Source organism: Pongo pygmaeus, chromosome 19 (assembly GCF_028885625.2).
Source record: "Pongo pygmaeus isolate AG05252 chromosome 19, NHGRI_mPonPyg2-v2.0_pri, whole genome shotgun sequence".
NCBI lineage: Eukaryota > Metazoa > Chordata > Mammalia > Primates > Hominidae > Pongo > Pongo pygmaeus.
Window position 1 is genome coordinate 100,237,842 of NC_072392.2, and position 18,984 is coordinate 100,256,825.

The 18,984-nt window shown below is 56.7% G+C and overlaps 1 protein-coding gene across 6 annotated transcripts in view; it reads left to right on the top strand.

Annotated features, from left to right (window-relative positions):
• Positions 1 to 1,284: 1,284 nt before the first annotated feature.
• ASPSCR1 (ASPSCR1 tether for SLC2A4, UBX domain containing) overlaps positions 1,285 to 18,984 on the top strand; it is a 42,188-nt gene continuing 24,488 nt past the window's right edge. For 4 of the 6 annotated variants that reach the window (XM_063656347.1, XM_063656348.1, XM_054457359.2 and 1 more), the window contains exons 1-4: positions 1,285 to 3,261; positions 4,696 to 4,751; positions 9,071 to 9,185; positions 10,868 to 10,968. In XM_063656347.1, coding sequence (XP_063512417.1) covers positions 3,160 to 3,261; positions 4,696 to 4,751; positions 9,071 to 9,185; positions 10,868 to 10,968 — 374 coding nt within the window. In that variant the 5' untranslated portion in view covers positions 1,285 to 3,159. Of the gene's footprint in view, positions 3,262 to 3,423; positions 4,104 to 4,695; positions 4,752 to 9,070; positions 9,186 to 10,867; positions 10,969 to 18,984 lie in introns of those variants that run through there. The other 2 variants (XM_063656350.1, XM_063656351.1) reach the window with 2 other exon arrangements.

The following is an 18,984-nucleotide window of genomic DNA, read 5'->3' on the forward strand; positions in this document are numbered from 1 at the left end:
GAGAGAGAGAGAGAATATGATAAAGCAAATGGGGTGACATGTAAACACTGATTTATCTGGCTAAAAGATATACAGGAGGCCGGGCATGGTGGCTCACACCTGTAATCCCAGCACTTGGGAGGCCGAGGCGGGTGGATCACAAGGTCAGGAGATTGAGACCATCCTGGCTAACACAGTGAAACCCCGTCTCTACTAAAAATACAAAAAATTAGCTGGGCATGGTGGCAGGCGCCTGTAGTCCCAGCTACTCGGGAGGCTAAGGCAGGAGAATGGTGTGAACCCGGGAGGCGGAGCTTGCAGTGAGCCGAGATTGCGCCACTGCACTTCAGCCTGGGCAACAGAGCGAGACTCTGTCTCAAAAAACAAAACAAAACAAAACAAAAATTAGCTGGGTGTGGTGCTGCGCACCTGTAGTCCCAGCTACTTGGGAGACTGAGGCAGGAGAATCGCTTGAACCCGGGAGGCAGAGGTTGCAGTGAGCTGAGATTGCACCACTGCACTCCAGCCTGGCGACAGAGGGAGACTCCATCTCCAAAAAAAAAACATATACAGCAGGGATTCTTCATACTGCTTTTGCAAACTTTTCTTCTCTTTCTTCTTTCCTCCTCCCTCTTCTTCTTTCTTCTCCTTCTCCTTTTTTGAGACCGTATCATAGTACGTTGCTCGGGCTGGGGTGCAGTAGTTATTCATAGGCATGAATAGTGGTTCACTAAGGTTGGAACTTAAGCAATCCTGCCTCGGCCACCGGAGTAGCTAAGACTACAGGTGTGAGCCACCTTGCTCAGCTAAGTTTGAAATAATATCAGGATAAAAGGTCATCCCTCCTATCAAAAAAAGCATAGGAGCCAGCTTAAAGGAGGTCTCACAGGCCAAATTTGGACCAATTTGAGCATCAAAAAGAATGCTGACTGAATGAAAAAAATACATGAATTCATATTAATAACATATATATATATATATATATTTTTGAGATGGAGTTTCACTCTTGTCGCCCAGGCTGGAGTGCAATGGTGCAATCTCGGCTCATTGCAACCTCCACCTCCCAGGTTCAAGTGATTCTCCTACCTCAGCGTCCCGAATAGCTGGGATTACAGGCATGCGCCACCATGCCTGGCTAATTTTTGTACTTTTTTAAGTAGAGACAGGATTTCACCATGTTGGCCAAGATGGTCTCAATCTTTTGACCTTGTGATCCGCCCAACTCAGCCTCCCAAAGTGCTGGGATTACAGGCGTGAGCCACCGCACCTGGCCATATTTAATTTTTTTTTTTTTTTTTTGAGACACAGTTTTGCTCCGTCTCCCAGGCTGGAGTACAGTGGCGTGATCTGCACTGCACGTGTGATCTGCACTGCACGCATGATCTCACTGCACGCTCTGCCTCCCGGGTTCATGCCATTCTCCTGCCTCAGCCTCCCGAATATTTAATAACTTTTTAAAGAAGGGGAATCTTGACCAAAAGTGACTACAAATGTAGAAGAAACAATAAACTTGGGAAGCCATGATTTTGCAGCTTTACGGTGAAACAATGAATCTACTCATTAACTGATGCTAAAACTGTTGGGCAAATGGTTATTGGAAACACTTGATATTTGTGGTCTCAAAGAATGACCTCACACATGCCTTAATTACTCTACAAGGAGCAAGGGAGGAATCTGACCATGGAGTAATTTAGCAGACCCAAAGTTGACCAAGTGGTTAAACTTCACGTCCTCACTCGTGGCCACGCTGATGTCCTGCACCTTCTGCTGACTTGTCACCTCCCTTCATCATTGCCCCAAACGTTTAACCAAGGATCCAGACTGTGGGACAGTCTAAGGAAAATAGGAGCAGACTCTTCGAAAATGCCACTAAAGAATTAAAACCCACCAGGTGATGTGTGGCTCAGTAAGGCCCTGAGGTTGCACAGAGCATGGGACTGGCTGGCTGGGTGGGAGGGCTGTGGCTAACCTGGGGCTTTCCCCAGGTTTCTCCAATGTACAGATGTCCGTGTTTGTCAGCATACAGGTGGGTGTGTGTGACACGGATATGTCGTCGACAGGAAGGCACAACGGCACCCATGCAGAGGAGGTGTCCTTAGACTCAGCAATGACTGCCGGGTGCGGTGGCTCACGTGTGTAATCCTAGCCCTGTGGGAGGATTGACTGATAACTGCACCAGTCCCCCTTCCACCGGCTTCTGTGCATCTGAGCCCTGGCCAGGAGTCCGCAGACAGGTAGGCACATGGAGAGAGAAGCGCCAGGCCCGGCTGAGCCATGGAGGTGGCGGGGGCGGGGCGGAACACGTGCAAGTGCTGTCCATGAGTGGCCCAGGTGCTGGGAGCTAAGCACATTCGACGGCTGCGAGTCAGGAGGGCAGCTCCTTCTGGAAGCCTGGAGCTGGTGAGGCCAGGCGCTTTCCCTGCTGCGGTGGCTGGCGATGGGAGTGTTTTCCGAGGCTTCCACCAAGCCCCTCCTCAGCATGGGTTGGTGCGGGAAGTCCTTGAGTGCCTGTGGGTCGGCAGGAGCTCCGGTGAGACTCAAGTTCGCTCACCCCAGGGTTCTGAAACCTGTCTCCCACCTTTCCTACCCTCAGGTTTAGGGACCGTCGCAGCAGCCCTAGGGCTGCCAGATACTGCACTCCCATTTTAGGATGAAAGAAATCAGGTCTAGACTGAGGGCCACGAGCCCCAACACCCAGGGAGGATCCGTACAGGGGCGGGGGACTGCCCCAAACCATAAGGTCAGGAGGTGGACGCTGACCACAGGGACAGGTGGCCAGGGAAGAGTCTCAGCTGCTGGAGTGGAGGAAGCCGGGAGGGTCGGGGGAGAGCAGGGCACCGAGGTGGGGACGTGTCAGGGACGAAGCGAGGATGGGCGAGCGCGGACGGCTGGGACACCGGGGCTCAGTGCCGCTCACTGGGGGTGACCGCGCGCCCAGCCCCGGCGAGCCCATCCAAGCCGCGCTTCCCGGGGGCAGAGGTCGGCCGCGCTATCCGGGTCTGGCGCGGGCTTTGGCGGCCTCAGGGTGGGGCCGGGGCGCCGTGGGTGGGGAAAGGGCGGGGCCTTGCGGGACCCGGAAGTACGCTGCGGCCCCGCCCCCTGGCCGCGTGGCTGCGCGTCCCGGCTGTTGCCGATAAAGTTGTTTGACGCCGGCCCGGCGGCGGGTCACGTGAGCGGAAAATGGCGGCCCCGGCAGGCGGCGGAGGCTCCGCGGTGTCGGTGCTGGCCCCGAACGGCCGGCGCCACACGGTGAAGGTGACGCCGAGCACCGTGCTGCTTCAGGTGCGGCCGCCGGCCCGGGGCGGACGGGTAGGCGGGCGGGGGCGGGGGCGGGGGGGGGGTGCTGCGCCGAGGTCCCGCCCACTGCGGTCGGCGTCCCGGTGTTCGGGGGCGGGGCCTCGGCGGCCAATGAGCGGCCTCCTGCGCGGCGGCCCCGCCCCCTGCTCGCGGGCACCAGCGTTTCCGCGGGGGTCTCGGGGGTCCCAGGGGTCCCGAGTGGGGGCGGGGCGGGGCAGTGGCGAGCCTTCCCGGGGTGAGGTAGAACGGCGCCGCGTGTCACCCGCATCGAGTACTCGGCGCCCGGCGGAGCCCAGCTCGCGAGGGCGTCGGGAAGAGGGAAGAGTGGAGCCCTAGACCCGCGTTCCCATTTCGGGGCGTCCCCCGGAGCGGGAGCCCGGGTTGCGCGGTGGCAGAAGTCCGGGCCGTGGGGCCTGGAAGCGATTTTTGCCGAGTCACGCACTGCACTTTTACTCGGGCACCTTGTGACCGCAAATCAATTAAATGTAAAAGTATTGGCTGGGCGCGGTGGCTCACGCCTGTAAATCCCAGCACTGTGGGAGGCCAAGGCGGGTGGATCACGAGGTCAAGAGATCGAGACCGTCCTGGCTAAAACGGTGAAACCCCGTCTGTACTAAAAAAATACAAAAAAATTTAGCCGGGCGTGGTGGCGGGCGCCTCAGCTACCCGGGAGGCTGAGGCAGGAGAATGGCGTGAACCCGAGAGGCAGAGCTTGAGTCGAGATCGCGCCACTGCACTCCAGCCTGGGAGACAGAGCGAGACTCCGTCTCAAAAAAAAAAAGGATTTATTGAGCCTCTGCTGCGTGGGGGACCGTGAGGACCCAAAGGTGCACACGACTCGGAGTTTGCGGGAGCAGCCCACTGCGTGGGGTCGCCAGGCCTGGGCAGGTGGAGGGCGCAGCCAGGAGGCTGTTGGTGCCAGGCGTGCAGAGTGCGGAAGCGGGGCGCTCCCGCAGAGGCTGCGCGGGACCCCTTGGTGCAAGGCCACGTCTTTGGCTTATGGAGAAGAGGGGCGGAGGCGGTGCAGGCAATGGGAGCAGGTGCACAGAACCGCGCCAGAGCCAGGGGGTAGCTTGTGCTGGGCAGGTTTAAGGCAGGTTGCAGAACTACAGGGTTTGAAGGAGAGCCCAGGGTGTGTGTCAGGAAGATGCCCGTGTTGCTGTACTGCAGGGGAACTCTGAGTGGAGCTTTCCTACAAAACTGAGGGGATGGTGAGGAAGGGAGGGAGAGTGGACAGAATTTGCAGGTGAGAGCCTGCACCTGTTGCGGGGACCGTCAGTAGTGTGGTCTTGTGCTTGGTTTTGCCTGGGCAGAGCCACCTGGCTCACCAGGAAGCTGAGTGCCCTTGGCTGACCTGGCCCACTGTGCCCGCCAGCCCTGCGCACTCAGCAGTTCACCATCCTTTCATCTCACCCCCAGGTTCTGGAGGACACGTGCCGGCGGCAGGACTTCAACCCCTGTGAATATGATCTGAAGTGAGTTTGCTCCAGCTCAGCAGCAGGGGCTGAGTATATCTGTGCCCCTGCCCCCTGAACATACTGGCTCTCACTTGGAAAAGCCCCCAGGTGGTTTTAAATAGTCATATATTCCCTCCCAGCTCTGGAGACCCAAGGCCTTGGCAGGGCCACACTCTCTCCAAATGCCCTAAGGGAGAATCTCTCCTGCCTCTTCTAGCTTCTAATGGCTTCAGGCGTCCCGTGGCTTGTGGCCGCATTGCCCTCTGCCTCCGATTTCTTGTGGCCTTTTCCTGTTTTCTCTGTGTCTCAGGAAGACCCTTGTCATTGGATTTAGGGTCCACTTGGATAATCTAGAACGATTTATCATTACATCTCCAAAGACCAGGATCCCCAGTAAGAGGGTTCCTGTTCAGAGGTCCTGGGGGTGAGGACATTGACCTATCTTTTTTGGGGGGGGCCACCGTTCAACCCCCTGTAGGTTTTATTGCATTGGGTTGCATAAGTTCCCAGTGGGGTTCTGAGGGGAAAGAGCTGGCCATGGAGAAACAGGATGCCTTGAAAACTGTGGTGGATCCCTGCAGTCTCACAGCCCCTGGAATTACACGCACGCTTCTGTGTGGGGATATTGTTCCCAAGAGAGGGCTTCTGCCAGACTCTCAAGGAGTCTGAGACAGCAGAAGGGTCAGAGCCCTCATGTGGGTACGATGTGCGTGTCTATCCCACACGTGAAGCTTTTCACTTTAAAGACCTGTTTTCTGGTGTGGGTTTTGTTTTTTGTTTTTTTTTTTTGAGACACGGTTTCACTCTTGTCGCCCAGGCTGGAGTGCAGTGGCACGGTCTTGGCTCACTGCAACCTCCACCTCCTAGGTTCAAGTGATTCTCCTGCCTCAGCCTCCCGAGTAGCTGAGATTAGAGGTGCTCGCCAACACACCCAGCTAATTTTTGTATTTTTAGTAGAGACGGGGTTTCACCACATTGGCCAGGATGGTCTAGAACTCCTGACCTTGTGATCCGCCTGCCTCGGCCTCCCAAAGTACTGGGATTACAGACATGAGTCACCGCACCTGCCCTTGAAGACCTGTTTTTACAGTACTGTTGTCCTAACACTGGGGGCAGAGGGCAGGAGCCTGCCCTCCTGGCATTGCCCACCCTGCCTTACGAGGCTCTCCTGGGAGGAGTTTCTTAGGGGTGATACCTGCCAAGTCATTCCAGTCTTCTACCTTGTGTCTGGACTGCGTGAGAATCCCAGGACCTGTGCTCTGAGTGCCAGGTGGTCTTGGGCTTTCTGCCCCAGACCTTCACTCCATTGTTCTCCAGTCTCTCTTGCCAACTGAAGAATGAGGTTCATATGTTTGGAAAGGAGGGCTTTATTTCTCATAACTGGTTGCAGCTTGCAGGGTGGCCATTCTAACAGGCTGGGAAGTGTAGCCTCCAGCCAGAAGCCGGAAACAGACACTTCAAGAGAGGGAAGAATAAGACAGGGATTTACACCGAATGGGGTGGCTGATACAGATGTACTTAATATGCTGTAGGAGGATGATGAGTATTCACGAAAGGAGAACTGTGCACACAATTGAGCTTCCTGCCTCTTCACGGGTCCTGTGTTCAAAAAATGGCAGTGCCAGCATGACCTGAGGGTGGAATTTTTGGCCTCTGAAGTCAGAGGTGAAGCAGGCTGGGCGAAGTGGCTCATGCCTGTAATCCCAGCACTTTGGGAGCCCGAGGCGGAGAATTACCTGAGCCCAGGAATTCCAGATTTGCCTGGGGAACATAGTGAGACCCCGTCTCTACAAAAAAAGTAAATAAATAAATAAATGGCAAATCAGAGGACATGAAGACTGTGCCACAAAAACCCTGACTGTGCCAGAATCACTCCATGGTTGGTGGTTTCTTATCAGGAAGAAATACCTGTGGGTTGTTTTGAAGAAACCGCAAGAGAGAAGGGCCTGGCGGGAGGTTGGCTGACGTCAGATACCAGCCCAAGAGTCTTTGGAAAGGGCTGCTTTCTGTTTATCCCTTAGGGAAGAGAGCCTGCAGGTGTGTCTGATCTCCCACCCAGCCATGGCCAGGAACTCAGCTTTCAAGGTTTCTGGGGTCCTCTGGGCCAAGAGGAGGACAGTTCAGTTGGTTGGGGGGGCTTAGGGTTTCATTTTTATTTCATTATTTTTTGAGATGGAGTCTCGCTTGTCACACAGGCAGTAGTACAGTGGTGCTATCTCGGCTCACTGCAACCTCCATCTTCCAGGTTCAAGTGATTCTCCTGCCTCAGCCTCCCGAGTAGCTGGGATTACAGGCATGCGCCATCATGCCCAGCTAATTTTTGTATTATTAGTAGAGACGGGGTTTCACCATGTTGTTCAGGCTGGTCTTCAACTCCTGACCTCAGGTGATCCACCCGCCTTGGTCTTCCAAAGTGTTGGGATTGCAGGCATGAGTCACTGTGCCTGGCCATTTTTTTGAAACAGAGTCTTGCTCTGTCACCTAGGCTGGAGTGCGGTGGCATGATCTCAGCTCACTGCAACCTCTGCCTCCTGGGTTCAAGCGATTATCGTGCCTCAGCATCTTGAGTAGCTGGAATTACAGGCACCCGCCAACACACCCGGCTAGTTTCTGTATTTTTAGTAGAGATGGGGTTTCACCATGTTGACCAGGCTGATCTCAAACTCCTGACCTCAAGTGATCCGCCCATCTTGGCCTCCCAAAGTGCTGGGATGATAGGCGTGAGCCACTGCACCTGGCCTCATTTTTATTTCTTTCTTTTGTTTGTTTGTTTGGTTTGAGACGGAGTCTCGCTCTGTCGCCCAGGCTGGAGTGCAATGGCGCAATCTTGGCACACTGCAACCTCCGCCTCCCGGGTTGAAGCACTTCTCCCACCTCAGCCTCCCGAGTAGCTGGGACTACAGGCTTGCGCCACCACGCCTGGCTGATTTTTGTATTTTTGGTAGAGACGGAGTTTCACCACATTGGCCAGACTGCTCTCAAACTCTTGACCTCAAGTGATCCGCCCATCTCGGCCTCCCAAATTGCTGGGATTACAGGCATGAGCCACCGTGCCCGGTGCATTGTTACTTCTGACTGTTCACCTGCCCGTGGTCTGTGTGGTGGTGTCTGGTGCGAGCCAGTGAGTGCAATTTTGAGGCAGGTCCGGTCCTGCAACGCCATAGCCATGTTTTCAGGTCTCCTTTTCCTCTGCTAATGGTACCACTTGCTTACAAAGTGCAGGCAGTGCAGAGGAATGCAGCCCCATGCATGAACAGTGCCCTCCGCTCCAACGTTCCCAGCCCGCCTGCCCTCGGGATCCCCCGATCTGCTATCCTGTCTTGCTGTAGATATTTCATGTGGCAATTTGCAGAGTCACTTTTCTGGCCAGTGTTGAAGATGGATAGCAAAGTTTGTTGTCTCTTAATTCTTCCAGATGCCCCTGGGCTGTCTGAACTCTCTTCACTAGTTGTCTCCAACAGCAGCTTGCATTTCCAAAGTGAGGCCAACCACTTTGAGTATATTCAGATTTCTTTTTTCTTTTTTCTTTTCTTTTTTCTATTCTTCTTTCTTTCTTTTCTTTTTCTTTCTTTCTTTTCTTTTTCTTTCCTTTCTTTCTTCTCTCTTTCTTTCTCTTCCTTTCTTCCTCTTTTCTCTTTCTTTCTTCCTTTCTTTCCTTTCTTTCTTTTTTTTCTTTTCTTTCTTCTTTCACAGAGTTTTGCTCTTGTCACCCAGGCTGGAGTGCAGTGGCACGATCTCGGCTCACTGTAGCCTCTGCCTCCCGGGTTCAAGCAATTCTCCTGCCTCAGCCTCCCGAGTAGCTGGGACTACAGGCCTGAGCCACCATGCCCAGCTTATTTTTTTGTATTTTTAGTAGAGACAGGGTTTCACCATGTTGGTCAGGCTTGTCTCAAACTCCTGAACCTCAGGTGATCCACCCGCCTCAGCCTCCCAAAGTGCTGGGATTACAGGCGTGAGCCACCGCGCCTGGGCAGTCAGGTTTTCTCTGGCGGCTCCAGCTGTGACGGCCGGGGTCTGTGACACCCCAGCTTCCGCGAGTGCAGCAGTGTTCACGCCCCTGTCGTTCTCTCTGTTTTCCGAGCGTCTGCACTGGGGCTGTCAGCACCCCAGACTCTGAAGGAGCAGCCCCCTCGGCGTGGCCCGAGGCCCACGTCTCCCTTTTCCCTGCTCCCTTCTGCTTGCAGGAGGCCCCATGTGATCGGGGACCCGCCTTATGCCTCTGCAGGTTATGACGTCCCGCTGTTGGGGAGCTGCCATAGGACGTGGACAGCGGGACGTGGATGGCGGGGCGCGTCAGGCTCTGCAGGGCAGCAAGTGTGCTCTGGTCTGTCTTGCAGGTTTCAGAGGAGCGTGCTCGACCTTTCTCTCCAGTGGAGATTTGCCAACCTGCCCAACAATGCCAGGCTGGAGATGGTGCCTGCTTCCCGGAGCCGTGAGGGGCCTGAGAACATGGTGGGCGGTGCTCTGGGGGAGGCTGACTGTGTGGGGCACAAGATCGTTCAGCTGGCCAGGGACGGGGGACGGGGGACAGGGGACAGTGGGGGGTGCTGGGGAAGGAGGGACATGAGTCTTAGCACCAGTTCTGCTTTCCCTGGGTTGGGCCCAAACAGCTTCCTGTTTTTTGATAACTAGCGACTGAAAATGAGCATCTCATGTTTTTTTTTTTTTTTGAGACAGAGTCTCGCTCTGTCGCCCAGGCTGGAGTGCAGTGGCGCAATCTTGGCTCACTTCGAGCTCCGCCTCCTGGGTTCACGCCATTCTCCTGCCTCAGCCTCCCGAGTAGCTGGGACTACAGGTGCCCACCACCACGCCCGGCTTATTTTTTTGTATTTTTAGTAGAGACAGGGTGTCACTGTGTTAGCCAGGATGGTCTCGATCTCCTGACCTCGTGATCCACCCGCGCCTGTTTTTGTTTTTGTTTTTTTTTGAAACAGAGTCTTGCTCTGTCACCCAGGCTGGAGTGCAATGGCACAATCTTGGCTCACTGCAACCTCTGCCGCCTGGGCTCAAGTGATTCTCCGGCCTCAGCCTTTCGAGTAGCTGGCATTACAGGTGCCCGCCACCGTGCCTGGCTAATTTTTGTATTTTTAGTAGAGGCAGGGTTTCACCATGTTGGCCCGCTGGTCTGGAACTGCTGACCTCGTGATCTACCTGCCTCGGCCTCCCAAAGTCCTCCCAAAGGATTGCAGGCATGAGCCTCTGCACCCAGCGCACATCATTCTTCATGTGGAAGTTTTTCTTTCTTTCTGGGGTCAGTTGTGCCTTCCCTGGCTCAGGGTGTCAGCAGCATTCACCCACCAGCCTGACCACCTGCTCATAGAATTGCCCAGAATGTTAGAGCCCAAAGCGCTGCATGGATGCCTCAAGGGCAGCCTGTAATCCCAGCACTTTGGGAGGCCGAGGCGGGCAGATCACCTGAGGTCAGGAGTTTGGGACCAGCCTGGCCAACATAATGAAACCCCGTCTCTACTAAAAATACAAAAATTAGCCGTGGGTGGTGGCGGGTGCCTATAGTCCCAGCTACTCAGGAGGCTGAGGCAGGAGAATGGCGTGAACCCAGGAGGGGGAGCTTGCAGTGAGCCGAGATTGTGCTGCCACTGCACTCCAGCTTGGGCGACAGAGTGAGACTTTGTCTCAAAAAAAAAAAAAAAAAGAGCAGCAAACATTTACCATCTCATGTGGCTTCTGAGGGTCAGGAATCTAGGAGCAGCTTAGCTCAGAGTCTCTCCTGAGGCTGCTGTCAGGTTCAGTGGAGCTGCAATCTTTTGAAGCCCCCACTGGGACACGAGGACTGTCTCCAACACAGATCACTCCTGTGGCGCCTTCACGTAACCCGCACACGTACCTGCACACACCCACACACCAACATGCACACACCCCCACACACACCCGCACACACCGACACGCACACCCGCACACACACCTGCACACACATGCTGGTGCAGCCCTGTTGGGGAGCATCCGTGGCCCTCACTCCAGAGTACACAGGAAGGCAGCCTTCTCCGTGGGGGTCAGCCTCTCCCCGGAGGCTGGGGTGGGGCAGTCACCCTCTGTGTCTGGAGAATCAGTCTGGGGTTTAGATGGAATGGTTGCTTTTCTTCCTAAGGAAGTTTCTCATGTCTTATACCCTCTAGGTTCGCATCGCTTTGCAGCTGGACGATGGCTCAAGGTTGCAGGACTCTTTCTGTTCAGGCCAGACCCTCTGGGAGCTTCTCAGCCATTTTGCACAGACCAGGTGAGCATCCGTGGGCTGAGGGCTCTTCCCTACCCTGTTTGGTGGGGAAGCTGCTGTGGTTACTGGGTCTGGTTCAGAGCTGGACACCCAAGCTCTGTGCTGGCCTGTGGTGCCTCTTGGCGCTTTGCAGTCCTTAGTAGAGGAGGGGTGTGTGGGCTGCCGGTTCATGAGCAGCAGCCTCCGGGATGGCTGGTCACAGCTCATCGTTCTGAGCTTCCTGGGCCCAGCGGCCCAGCCTTGCCCTCCTAGAAGAGCAGGAATGTGCTTCTGTCCTGTAGGGGCCTGGTGAGCACCGAGAGGGGAGACGTTCGGTGCTGGGGGCAGGGCTCCCCATGCTTGATTCCCCTGGATGGGATCATAAGGTCTCTTTTTTTTAAGAGGCAGGGTCTCACTATGTTGGTCGCCTAGGCTGCTCTTGAACCCATGGGCTCAAGTGATCCTCCCATGTCAGCCTCCCAAAGTGTTGGGATTACAGGCGTGAGCTCCTGTGCCCCACCAGAAAATCTTCCTAATAGTAATTGCTGGTTGGGCACAGTGGCTGACACCTGTAATCCCAGCACTTCGGGAGCCCGAGGCTGGCAGATCGCTTGAGCTCATGAGTTCGACACCAGCCTCGGCAACATAGCGAAACCCCTTCTCTACAAAAAATAGAAATGTTAGGCCAGGCATGGTGCATGGTGGTGCGTGCCTGTGGTCCCAGCTACACTGGAGGCTGAGGTGGGAGGGTCACTTGAGCCCTGGAGGTAGAGGTTGCAGTGAGCTGAGATCGCACCGCTGCACTCCAGCCCGGGAGACAGAACGAGACTCTGTCTCAAAAAAAAAATAAATAAATAAAAATAAGTAATTGATGTGTATCAGTTTCTGTCGGTTAATGGTTTAAATGTTGTTCCTGAATGTGCAAAAATGGGTGCTTTGTCAATTTGGGTCTTTTCATTGTTGGCTGGAAGTCTCTGTCCACACTAAAAGGCTCAGCAGAATGGAAGGGACCTGGGGCTGGGGTTTGCTGTGAGCCGGGGGGTTCTCGCCCTCCCCGGGCCTCGGTTTCCTCACTTGTGCCCCGGCTGGTGTGTGGATGGGGTGAGTTCATGTCTTGAGGACCGAGTGCAGGGCCTGTGGGAAGGTGACCGTGCATTGGGCGCTGGGAAGGTGCCTGTGCGTCGGGCGCGCTCGGTGGCCCCAGGGCTGGGCCTGCTCCCGTCTGACAGTAGTGCTGTGCTGCATGGCACGGGTGTTGCATTCACGGGTGAGGGCACTGAGGTCTGCAAGTTGGGTCTCAGCAGTCATGGGGATGGAAGCCACCCCAGCGGCTGTCGGGGTGAATGGAGGCCCCTGGGGATGGCAGCGGGTTAGGCACAAGCACGGGATTCTTCCTCCCAAAATGCAACTCAGACAACAGTGACGGAGCCTAAGAGCAAAGCCGAAGCCACGGGCAGGGGTGAGCGGGACCCAAGCCAGGAGGTGACAGAGCCTAAGAGCAAAGCGAAGCCGTGGGCAGGGGTGAGCAGGATCCGAGCCAGGAGTGGCGCCAGGCAGGGAGGCAGACAGCCCCAGGTGCTATGTGGGCACTGGGTGAGGAGCAGGGATCCTGGCGCCCTGGCTCTGTGCTGCTTCCTGAGACGAGAGTGGCAGAGGGCAAGAAGAAAACCAAACAGCGTGGGGAACAGAAGTCAGGAAAGTTGAATGTCTGGAAGGAAATGCCCCTGGGCCGGGCGGTGCCCCCGGGAGTGAACAGAATCCAGTGCTCCCACGAGCACGGGTGCTTGGTGAGGGCCGTCTTCCTTGGCTGTGCTGTCAGTCCTCAGATGGGGATGGACGTGAGGAAATGGCCCAGAGTGGCCCGGGGCTGCCACTGTTGAGGGGCCGAGGGTGTCTGGAGAGGTAGGGCTGGCATTGTGGTAGCATAAGCCTCTTCAACAGACTTTGTAAACCTCTTGTGAAACTTAGTTTAAGAAACAACAGGCGTGGCCAGGCGTGGTGGGTTCTGCAGGTGGCTTTGGTGGTGGCTTTGGTGGTGGCTTTGGAGGTGGCTGTGGGGGTGGGTTTGGGCGCTTTGGAGGAGGTTGCAGTGAGCCGAGATCACACCATTGCACTCCAGCCTGGGCGATGAGCAAAACTCCGTCTCAAAAAAACCAAAAAACAATAAAAAGAAACAACAAGGCTGGGCACGCTGGCTCACACCTGTAATCGCAGCACTTTGGGAGGCTGAGGCGGGTGGATCATGAGGTCAGGAGTTCAAGACCAGCCTGGCCAATATGGCAAAACTCCATCTCTACTAAAAATACAAAAATTAGCCGGATGTGGTGGTGGGTGCCTGTAGTCCCAGCTACTCAGGAGGCTGAGGCAGAAGAATTGCTTGAACCCAGGAGGCGGAGGTTGCAGTGAGCCGAGATTGCGCTCCAGCCTGGGCAACAGAGCGAGACTCCGTCTCAAAAAAAAAAAAAAAACAGGAGTGGCTGGGCATGGTGGCTCACGCCTGTAATTCCAGCCCTTTGGAAGGCCGACGTGGGTGGGTTACCTGAGGTCAGGAGTTTGAGACCAGCCTGGCCAACATGGTGAAAACCCATCTCTACTAAAAATATAAAAATTAGCTGGGCACAATGGCTCATGCTTGTAGTCCCAGCTACTCAGGAGGCAGGAGAATCACTTGAACCTGGGAGGCAGAGGTTGTAATGAGCTGAGATTGCGCCACTGCACTCCAGCCTGGGTGACAAAGCAGGACTCCGTCTCGAAAAAAAAAAAAAAACCAGGAGCAAGTGGGGCAGCTCTTTCGAGAAACCAGGGACAGCAAGAGGCGGTGGGGCCGTTGGTGGTGAAGCCCGGAGCCCCCAGCCCGCAGCCCTGGTCTGTGTGGCAGTGTGGGTCTGTCTGCGGGTGTGTCTGCACGTACACCTCATTTGATGAACACTCACACCTGTGGTGGAGAGTGATTTGTGGCTGACTCTTGTTGCTGGTGAATATGCTATGGACATCTTCCTGAAGGGTCCCGCACCTGTCACTCCTCACAGCCATGCTCTTGTGTCGTGTGGGTGTCATGTGGGTGTTGCGGGGCATCTGGCTGTGTCTCAGGGCATCCGGGCAGGGCTGCAGCAGAGTGTGCAGCCAGAGGCCTTTGCACCTGGTCACCCACCCCAGCTCCTCCCGTGGGCTAAATTCCAGAGGTGGAATTGAAGATAGGGCTTCTTCACATTTCATCTCCAGGCCGGGCATGGCGGCTCTCACCTGTAATCCCAGCACTTTGGGAGGCTGAGGCAGGCAGATCACCTGAGGTCAGGAGTTTGAGACCAGCCTGACCAACATGGTGAAACCCCGTCTCTTACTAAAAATACAAAAATTAGCTGGGTGTGGTGGTAGGTGCCTGTAATCCCAGCTACTTGGGAGGCTGAGGCAGGAGAATTACTGAACCCAGGAGGTGGAGGTGGCAGTGAGCCGAGCTCACACCACTGCATTCTGGCCTGGGTGACAGAGCAAGACTCTGTCTCAGAAATAAATAAACAATAAATAAGTAAATTTCTAAAAGCTCAGACCCAAGCTTTGTCCCAGAAGCTGGAGTTTGCTAACCACGGAGCAGGATGTGGACAAGGTTTCGTGGTGGGTGGTGTTGCCAGCCCCACGGTGAGGGCGGAGTGCCTGGTGGGCTCTGTGCTGGGAGCTGGTCCCCAGCAGGTCTGCATGAGGGAGGGAGGCTCTCTAGTGCCTAGTGTCCCTGCACTGACCCAGGAGGCTTGGGGAGGCCTCGGGAACTCCAAGTGTCCGCAGAGTGGGACAAGCGGGAAGCTGATGTTTCTCCCTTCCTGTGTTTCGGAGGAGGTCTGAGTCCAGGGACAGTGTAAGCGCTGTGCTTGGAGGGGGCGTTCTGAGGCTGGGGGCTGCAGGCCTGTAGCCTGCCCAGGAGTTGCCCTGGGACAGAGCCTGCTTTGTGAATTTGGGGACCCCTGGGTGATTTCCTTGGATGGACACCGCCACGTGTTTGAAACGTCGCAGCTCCACCGTGAGGGTGTCACTGTAGCACGCAGCCCTGGCCTGACCAGCGTCTCGAGCAGCAGGGGCCTTAGGGATACCAGCGAGCCACACGTCGGCCACGGAGGTGACTCACATTTTCTTTTCTTTCACCCAGGCTGGAGTGCAGTGGTGCGATCTTGGCTCACTGCAACCTCTGCCTCCCGGGTTCAAGCAATTCTCCTGCCTCAGCCACCTGAGTAGCTGGGATTACTGGCGCACGCCATCACGCCTGGCTAATTTTTGTATTTTTTTAGTAGAGACAGGGTTTCACCATGTTGGCGAGGCTGGTCTCGAACTCCAGACCGCAGGTGATCAGCCCGCCTCGGCCTCCCAAAGTGCTGGGATTACGGGCGTGAGCCACCGCACCCGGCCAATGACTCGGTTTTTCTTGTAACCTCATTAAAGAAGAAATAAAAACAGGTGTCATTAATTTTAGTAATATGCGTAGTTAACTCAGTATACCCAGAATACGACTTCCTGGACACGTAGTCAGTAGAAAAGTGAGCCGTCTCATGCTCTTGTTGTGCAAAGTCCTTGAGACCTGCATGTATGGTGCACTTGGAGCATCTTGGTCTGGGCCGGGTCCTCGTGGACTGGCCGCTCTCTGCTCTGCTTCTCAGGCTCTGCCGCAGGGAGGGCACCAGGAGACAGAGGCTGCGCGCTGCTGGCTTCGAGCTTTCCCATTTTCCTTATAGTCTGAAGGTTCTGCCCAGCAGAGGGGTGTGAACAGCCACGCCGAGCTCTGGAGGACACTGCTCTCCGCCTGCCTGGTGGGCCTGTGTCTGAGTTTGGGATATTTACGATGGGGAGTGTGCCTTCCGTGATAGGAGACACAGGAGATGGAAACGAGGATTTCATGGCCTACGGGCCCTGGGCGTACACGGCCCTCCTGGAGGCACCCGGAGGAGGAAAGGGAGTACCTTTCTGACCAGCATCTTTGCTGGGGCACAGGTTGTTATGCTAACGGGTTTCCTATGAGGAGTTTCTCTCCATGGGTTTAGAGCCAGCAGGCACGAGCCCCGGGAGGTCATACTGTGACTTGGGGGATACTGTGGCACGTCTGGGCAGTCCACGAGAGCAGGCGGGCGAGTCCCGTAGTTTGAATCCCACGTCCCGTAGGGACCTGGTTGCCAGGGAGCAGTGGTGAAAGGCAGGGGTGTGGATGGACCACGCTGAGCTGCTGGGAGCAGGAAGAGAACCAGGACTGTTGTGGGTGACCGAGACCTGCCCTGGAACGATGCCGAGGGTGAGCCGTGGGAACTCACACAGCAGCTGAGCCGCTTTCCATCTGAAGACCGAGGGAGCAGGGTGGGCTTTCTGTAAATGTCAGATTCATGAGCTTGGCCATGGAGGGGATTTGCCCTCTCTCAGAGGTGCCCCCAGGCTGTGCTGGTGTGGGCACCCCAGGTGGGAGTGGCCCCCGGTGTGCCCGGCCCCCGGCTGGATCTCTTCCCAGGCCCCCAGCCTTCTGCTCCCAGCCTTGACTCAGTGCTTGGGGTCTGGCTGAGTGCATCTCAGCCCGTTCCTCCTTCTGTAGGTAAAGCTGCGGCTCCGGGAAAGCCGGGTGATTTCTGCAGCCCTCTGGGTGTGCTGGGGTGTAGGGATGGGCTGCTGGTGAGGACAGCGCTCTGCCAGGTGGAGCACTGGCCCGTGGCCACACTCAGGGTGGGTCTGTGCATGCTTCCGGGCCAGCTCAGAGCTCTGGGGCCCGTCCCTGTCCATCCCTGCCCGTCCCTGTCCATCCCTGTCCATCCTTGTCCATCCCTGTCCGGACCTGGCTGGGTTGAGAAGGTCGGAGCCTGCCCCATGCTCTCCCAGGCTCTGTCCAGCCGCTTGGCGGCTGGGCTGTCATGTGGTGGGTGGTGCCCTCTGCGGGCCTCCCTGAGCCCAGTAGCTCCTGGCCTGCAGCCACAGCTTCTGTTCCCGGCAGGGCGCATGCTGCTGCCTGGGCTCTCGTCAGCACCTGTGTTTGTGCCTGGCTTTGTCAGACCCAGACAGGACATGAACACAGAGAGCTCTAGACTCACTGCCTTGTCCCCAGCATACAGCCTGGCCTTGCCCGAGTGGGGCCCCAGCGGGGCGGGGTTTGTGGTGCATAAAGAATATGCTGGCGAAGCCAGCAGCAGAGGCGTGTCTGCCCTCCTGGCCGTCCCACTGGCTTCTGGCCCTGGCCGGGTGGGGAGCTCTGCTGGCTGGAGAGTGCGTGAGAGTGTGCCAGTGCCCTGCTGCGAGCAGGCACCCGCAAAAGCACCCCACAGCACCCGGTCTTGCGTTTCTGGCTTCGGAGCATGGTGTCTGGTGGCTTGGCTTGGCCTGGCGTCCCCGGGAGGCCCTGGGTCTTGCCCCTGCAGACATTGGGACTGGCAGAGGTCTGCATGGGGGAGGGGGAGTAGGGGCTGTGTCTCCTCGGGCGCTGGAATTTCCCCCGGGCCCTGGCGTCCTGCGCACTGGGCCGGCGCAGGAGGTCTGGAACCGATTGCCGGCCGCCCCTCCCTGAGATCCTGCATGAGGGAGGGAATCTGATCCCTCTGGAGGAGCCGCACATCAAAGCCGGGCTGGCGTTTGATGTCACGCTGCTGTGCTCTGTCCCTGTTTGTGATTTGAGGTCCCCAAGCTGGCGGTCAGTGCCGGGGAAGGACTGCGAGTTGGGACTCTGGCCACCACTCAGCCCAGGGCTCCCCAGCCACAGATAAGCGGCCTCATGACCATCTCCGGGCCCCTGGCCATCTGTGTCATGCTGGGGAGTGGGGACCCTGGGCCCTCCCTGTCCCCCTTCCTGGCCCTGGGGGCTGTGCTTCCTTGAGGCCTCTCTCTGCCTCTGTCCAGGTTCTGCTCTGGCGCATTTTGAGGCCTTGTGTTTTCCTGAGCCCTGGGTCTCAGGGCCTCTGGGCCGAGTCTCCAGCCATTTGGAGGGAAGGCAAATCCAAGGCCCTTTGTTGGCTGCTTTGTGGGACGGGAGCTCAGCGAGTGTGTCCCAGCCTGTGCACAGAGGACACCCGCCGTGTGTGTGGTATGCACGAGCTCCACAGGCTAGAGGCCCTTGGGGAAGGGGCTCCATTGTAGGCCGTGGACCCAGGGAGACCACGGGGCTAAGTCCACGGCCCCGTGGGGTCTCTGCAGGCAGACCAGGCTGTCAGAATCAGGGCCTGGGTGGGAAAGGGATCCCCCTCCCCCAGGAGTGAGGACGTGAAAAATAGAGGCCACGAAACAAAAGAAAACACATCAAACCCACGCACGTGGCCGAGTCCCCAGGTGGCGGGGCTGGGCCTGTCCTGGGTGTGGCTCCTCGGGCTTTTCTGCTTGGTCTGTTCTCATTTCACAGAGGCGAGTCCTGCCCTTTTTTTTGTTTTGTTTTGTGTTTGTTTGAGACGGAGTCTCGCTCTGTCGCCCAGGCCGTAGTGCAGTGGCGGGATCTCGGCTCACTGCAAGCTCCGCCTCCCGGGTTCACGCCATTCTCCTGCCTCAGCCTCCCGAGTAGCTGGGACTACAGGTGCCCGCCACCACGCCTGGCTAATTTTTTGTATTTTTAGTAGAGACGGGGTTTCACTGTGTTAGCCAGGATGGTCTCGATCTCCTGACCTCGTGATCCGCCCTCCTCAGCCCCCCAAAGTGCTGGGATTACAGGTGTGAGCCACCGCGCCCGGCTGAGTCCTCCTCTTTCAAGTAGGTCAGCAGATGCCAGGGTCGGGGGCATGGTGAGTGCACAGTGGACCCCTGCGGCCCTGTAAGCACACAGGTGGGTTCAGGCGGAGGCCGAGAGTTCCTGTCCCAGCATCCCGCTCTGTGCATGGATGTGCATGTGTGTTTCGACCCGGCCACTGCGGCACCTTGTCTTCTGACCCTCCCAGTACCCCCCATCCCGGGGTGTTGCTGCAAGCAGTTTCCAGCCCAGCTCTTACTTAATCTTTATCCCCTGTGTTCTGGTCACCAGCTCAGCCTGTCTTCCTGTCCCACCTGAGCCCTTGCAAGGCACACTGGCCATAGGGCCTGGCAGGGCACCTGCATGACCTGAGGCCG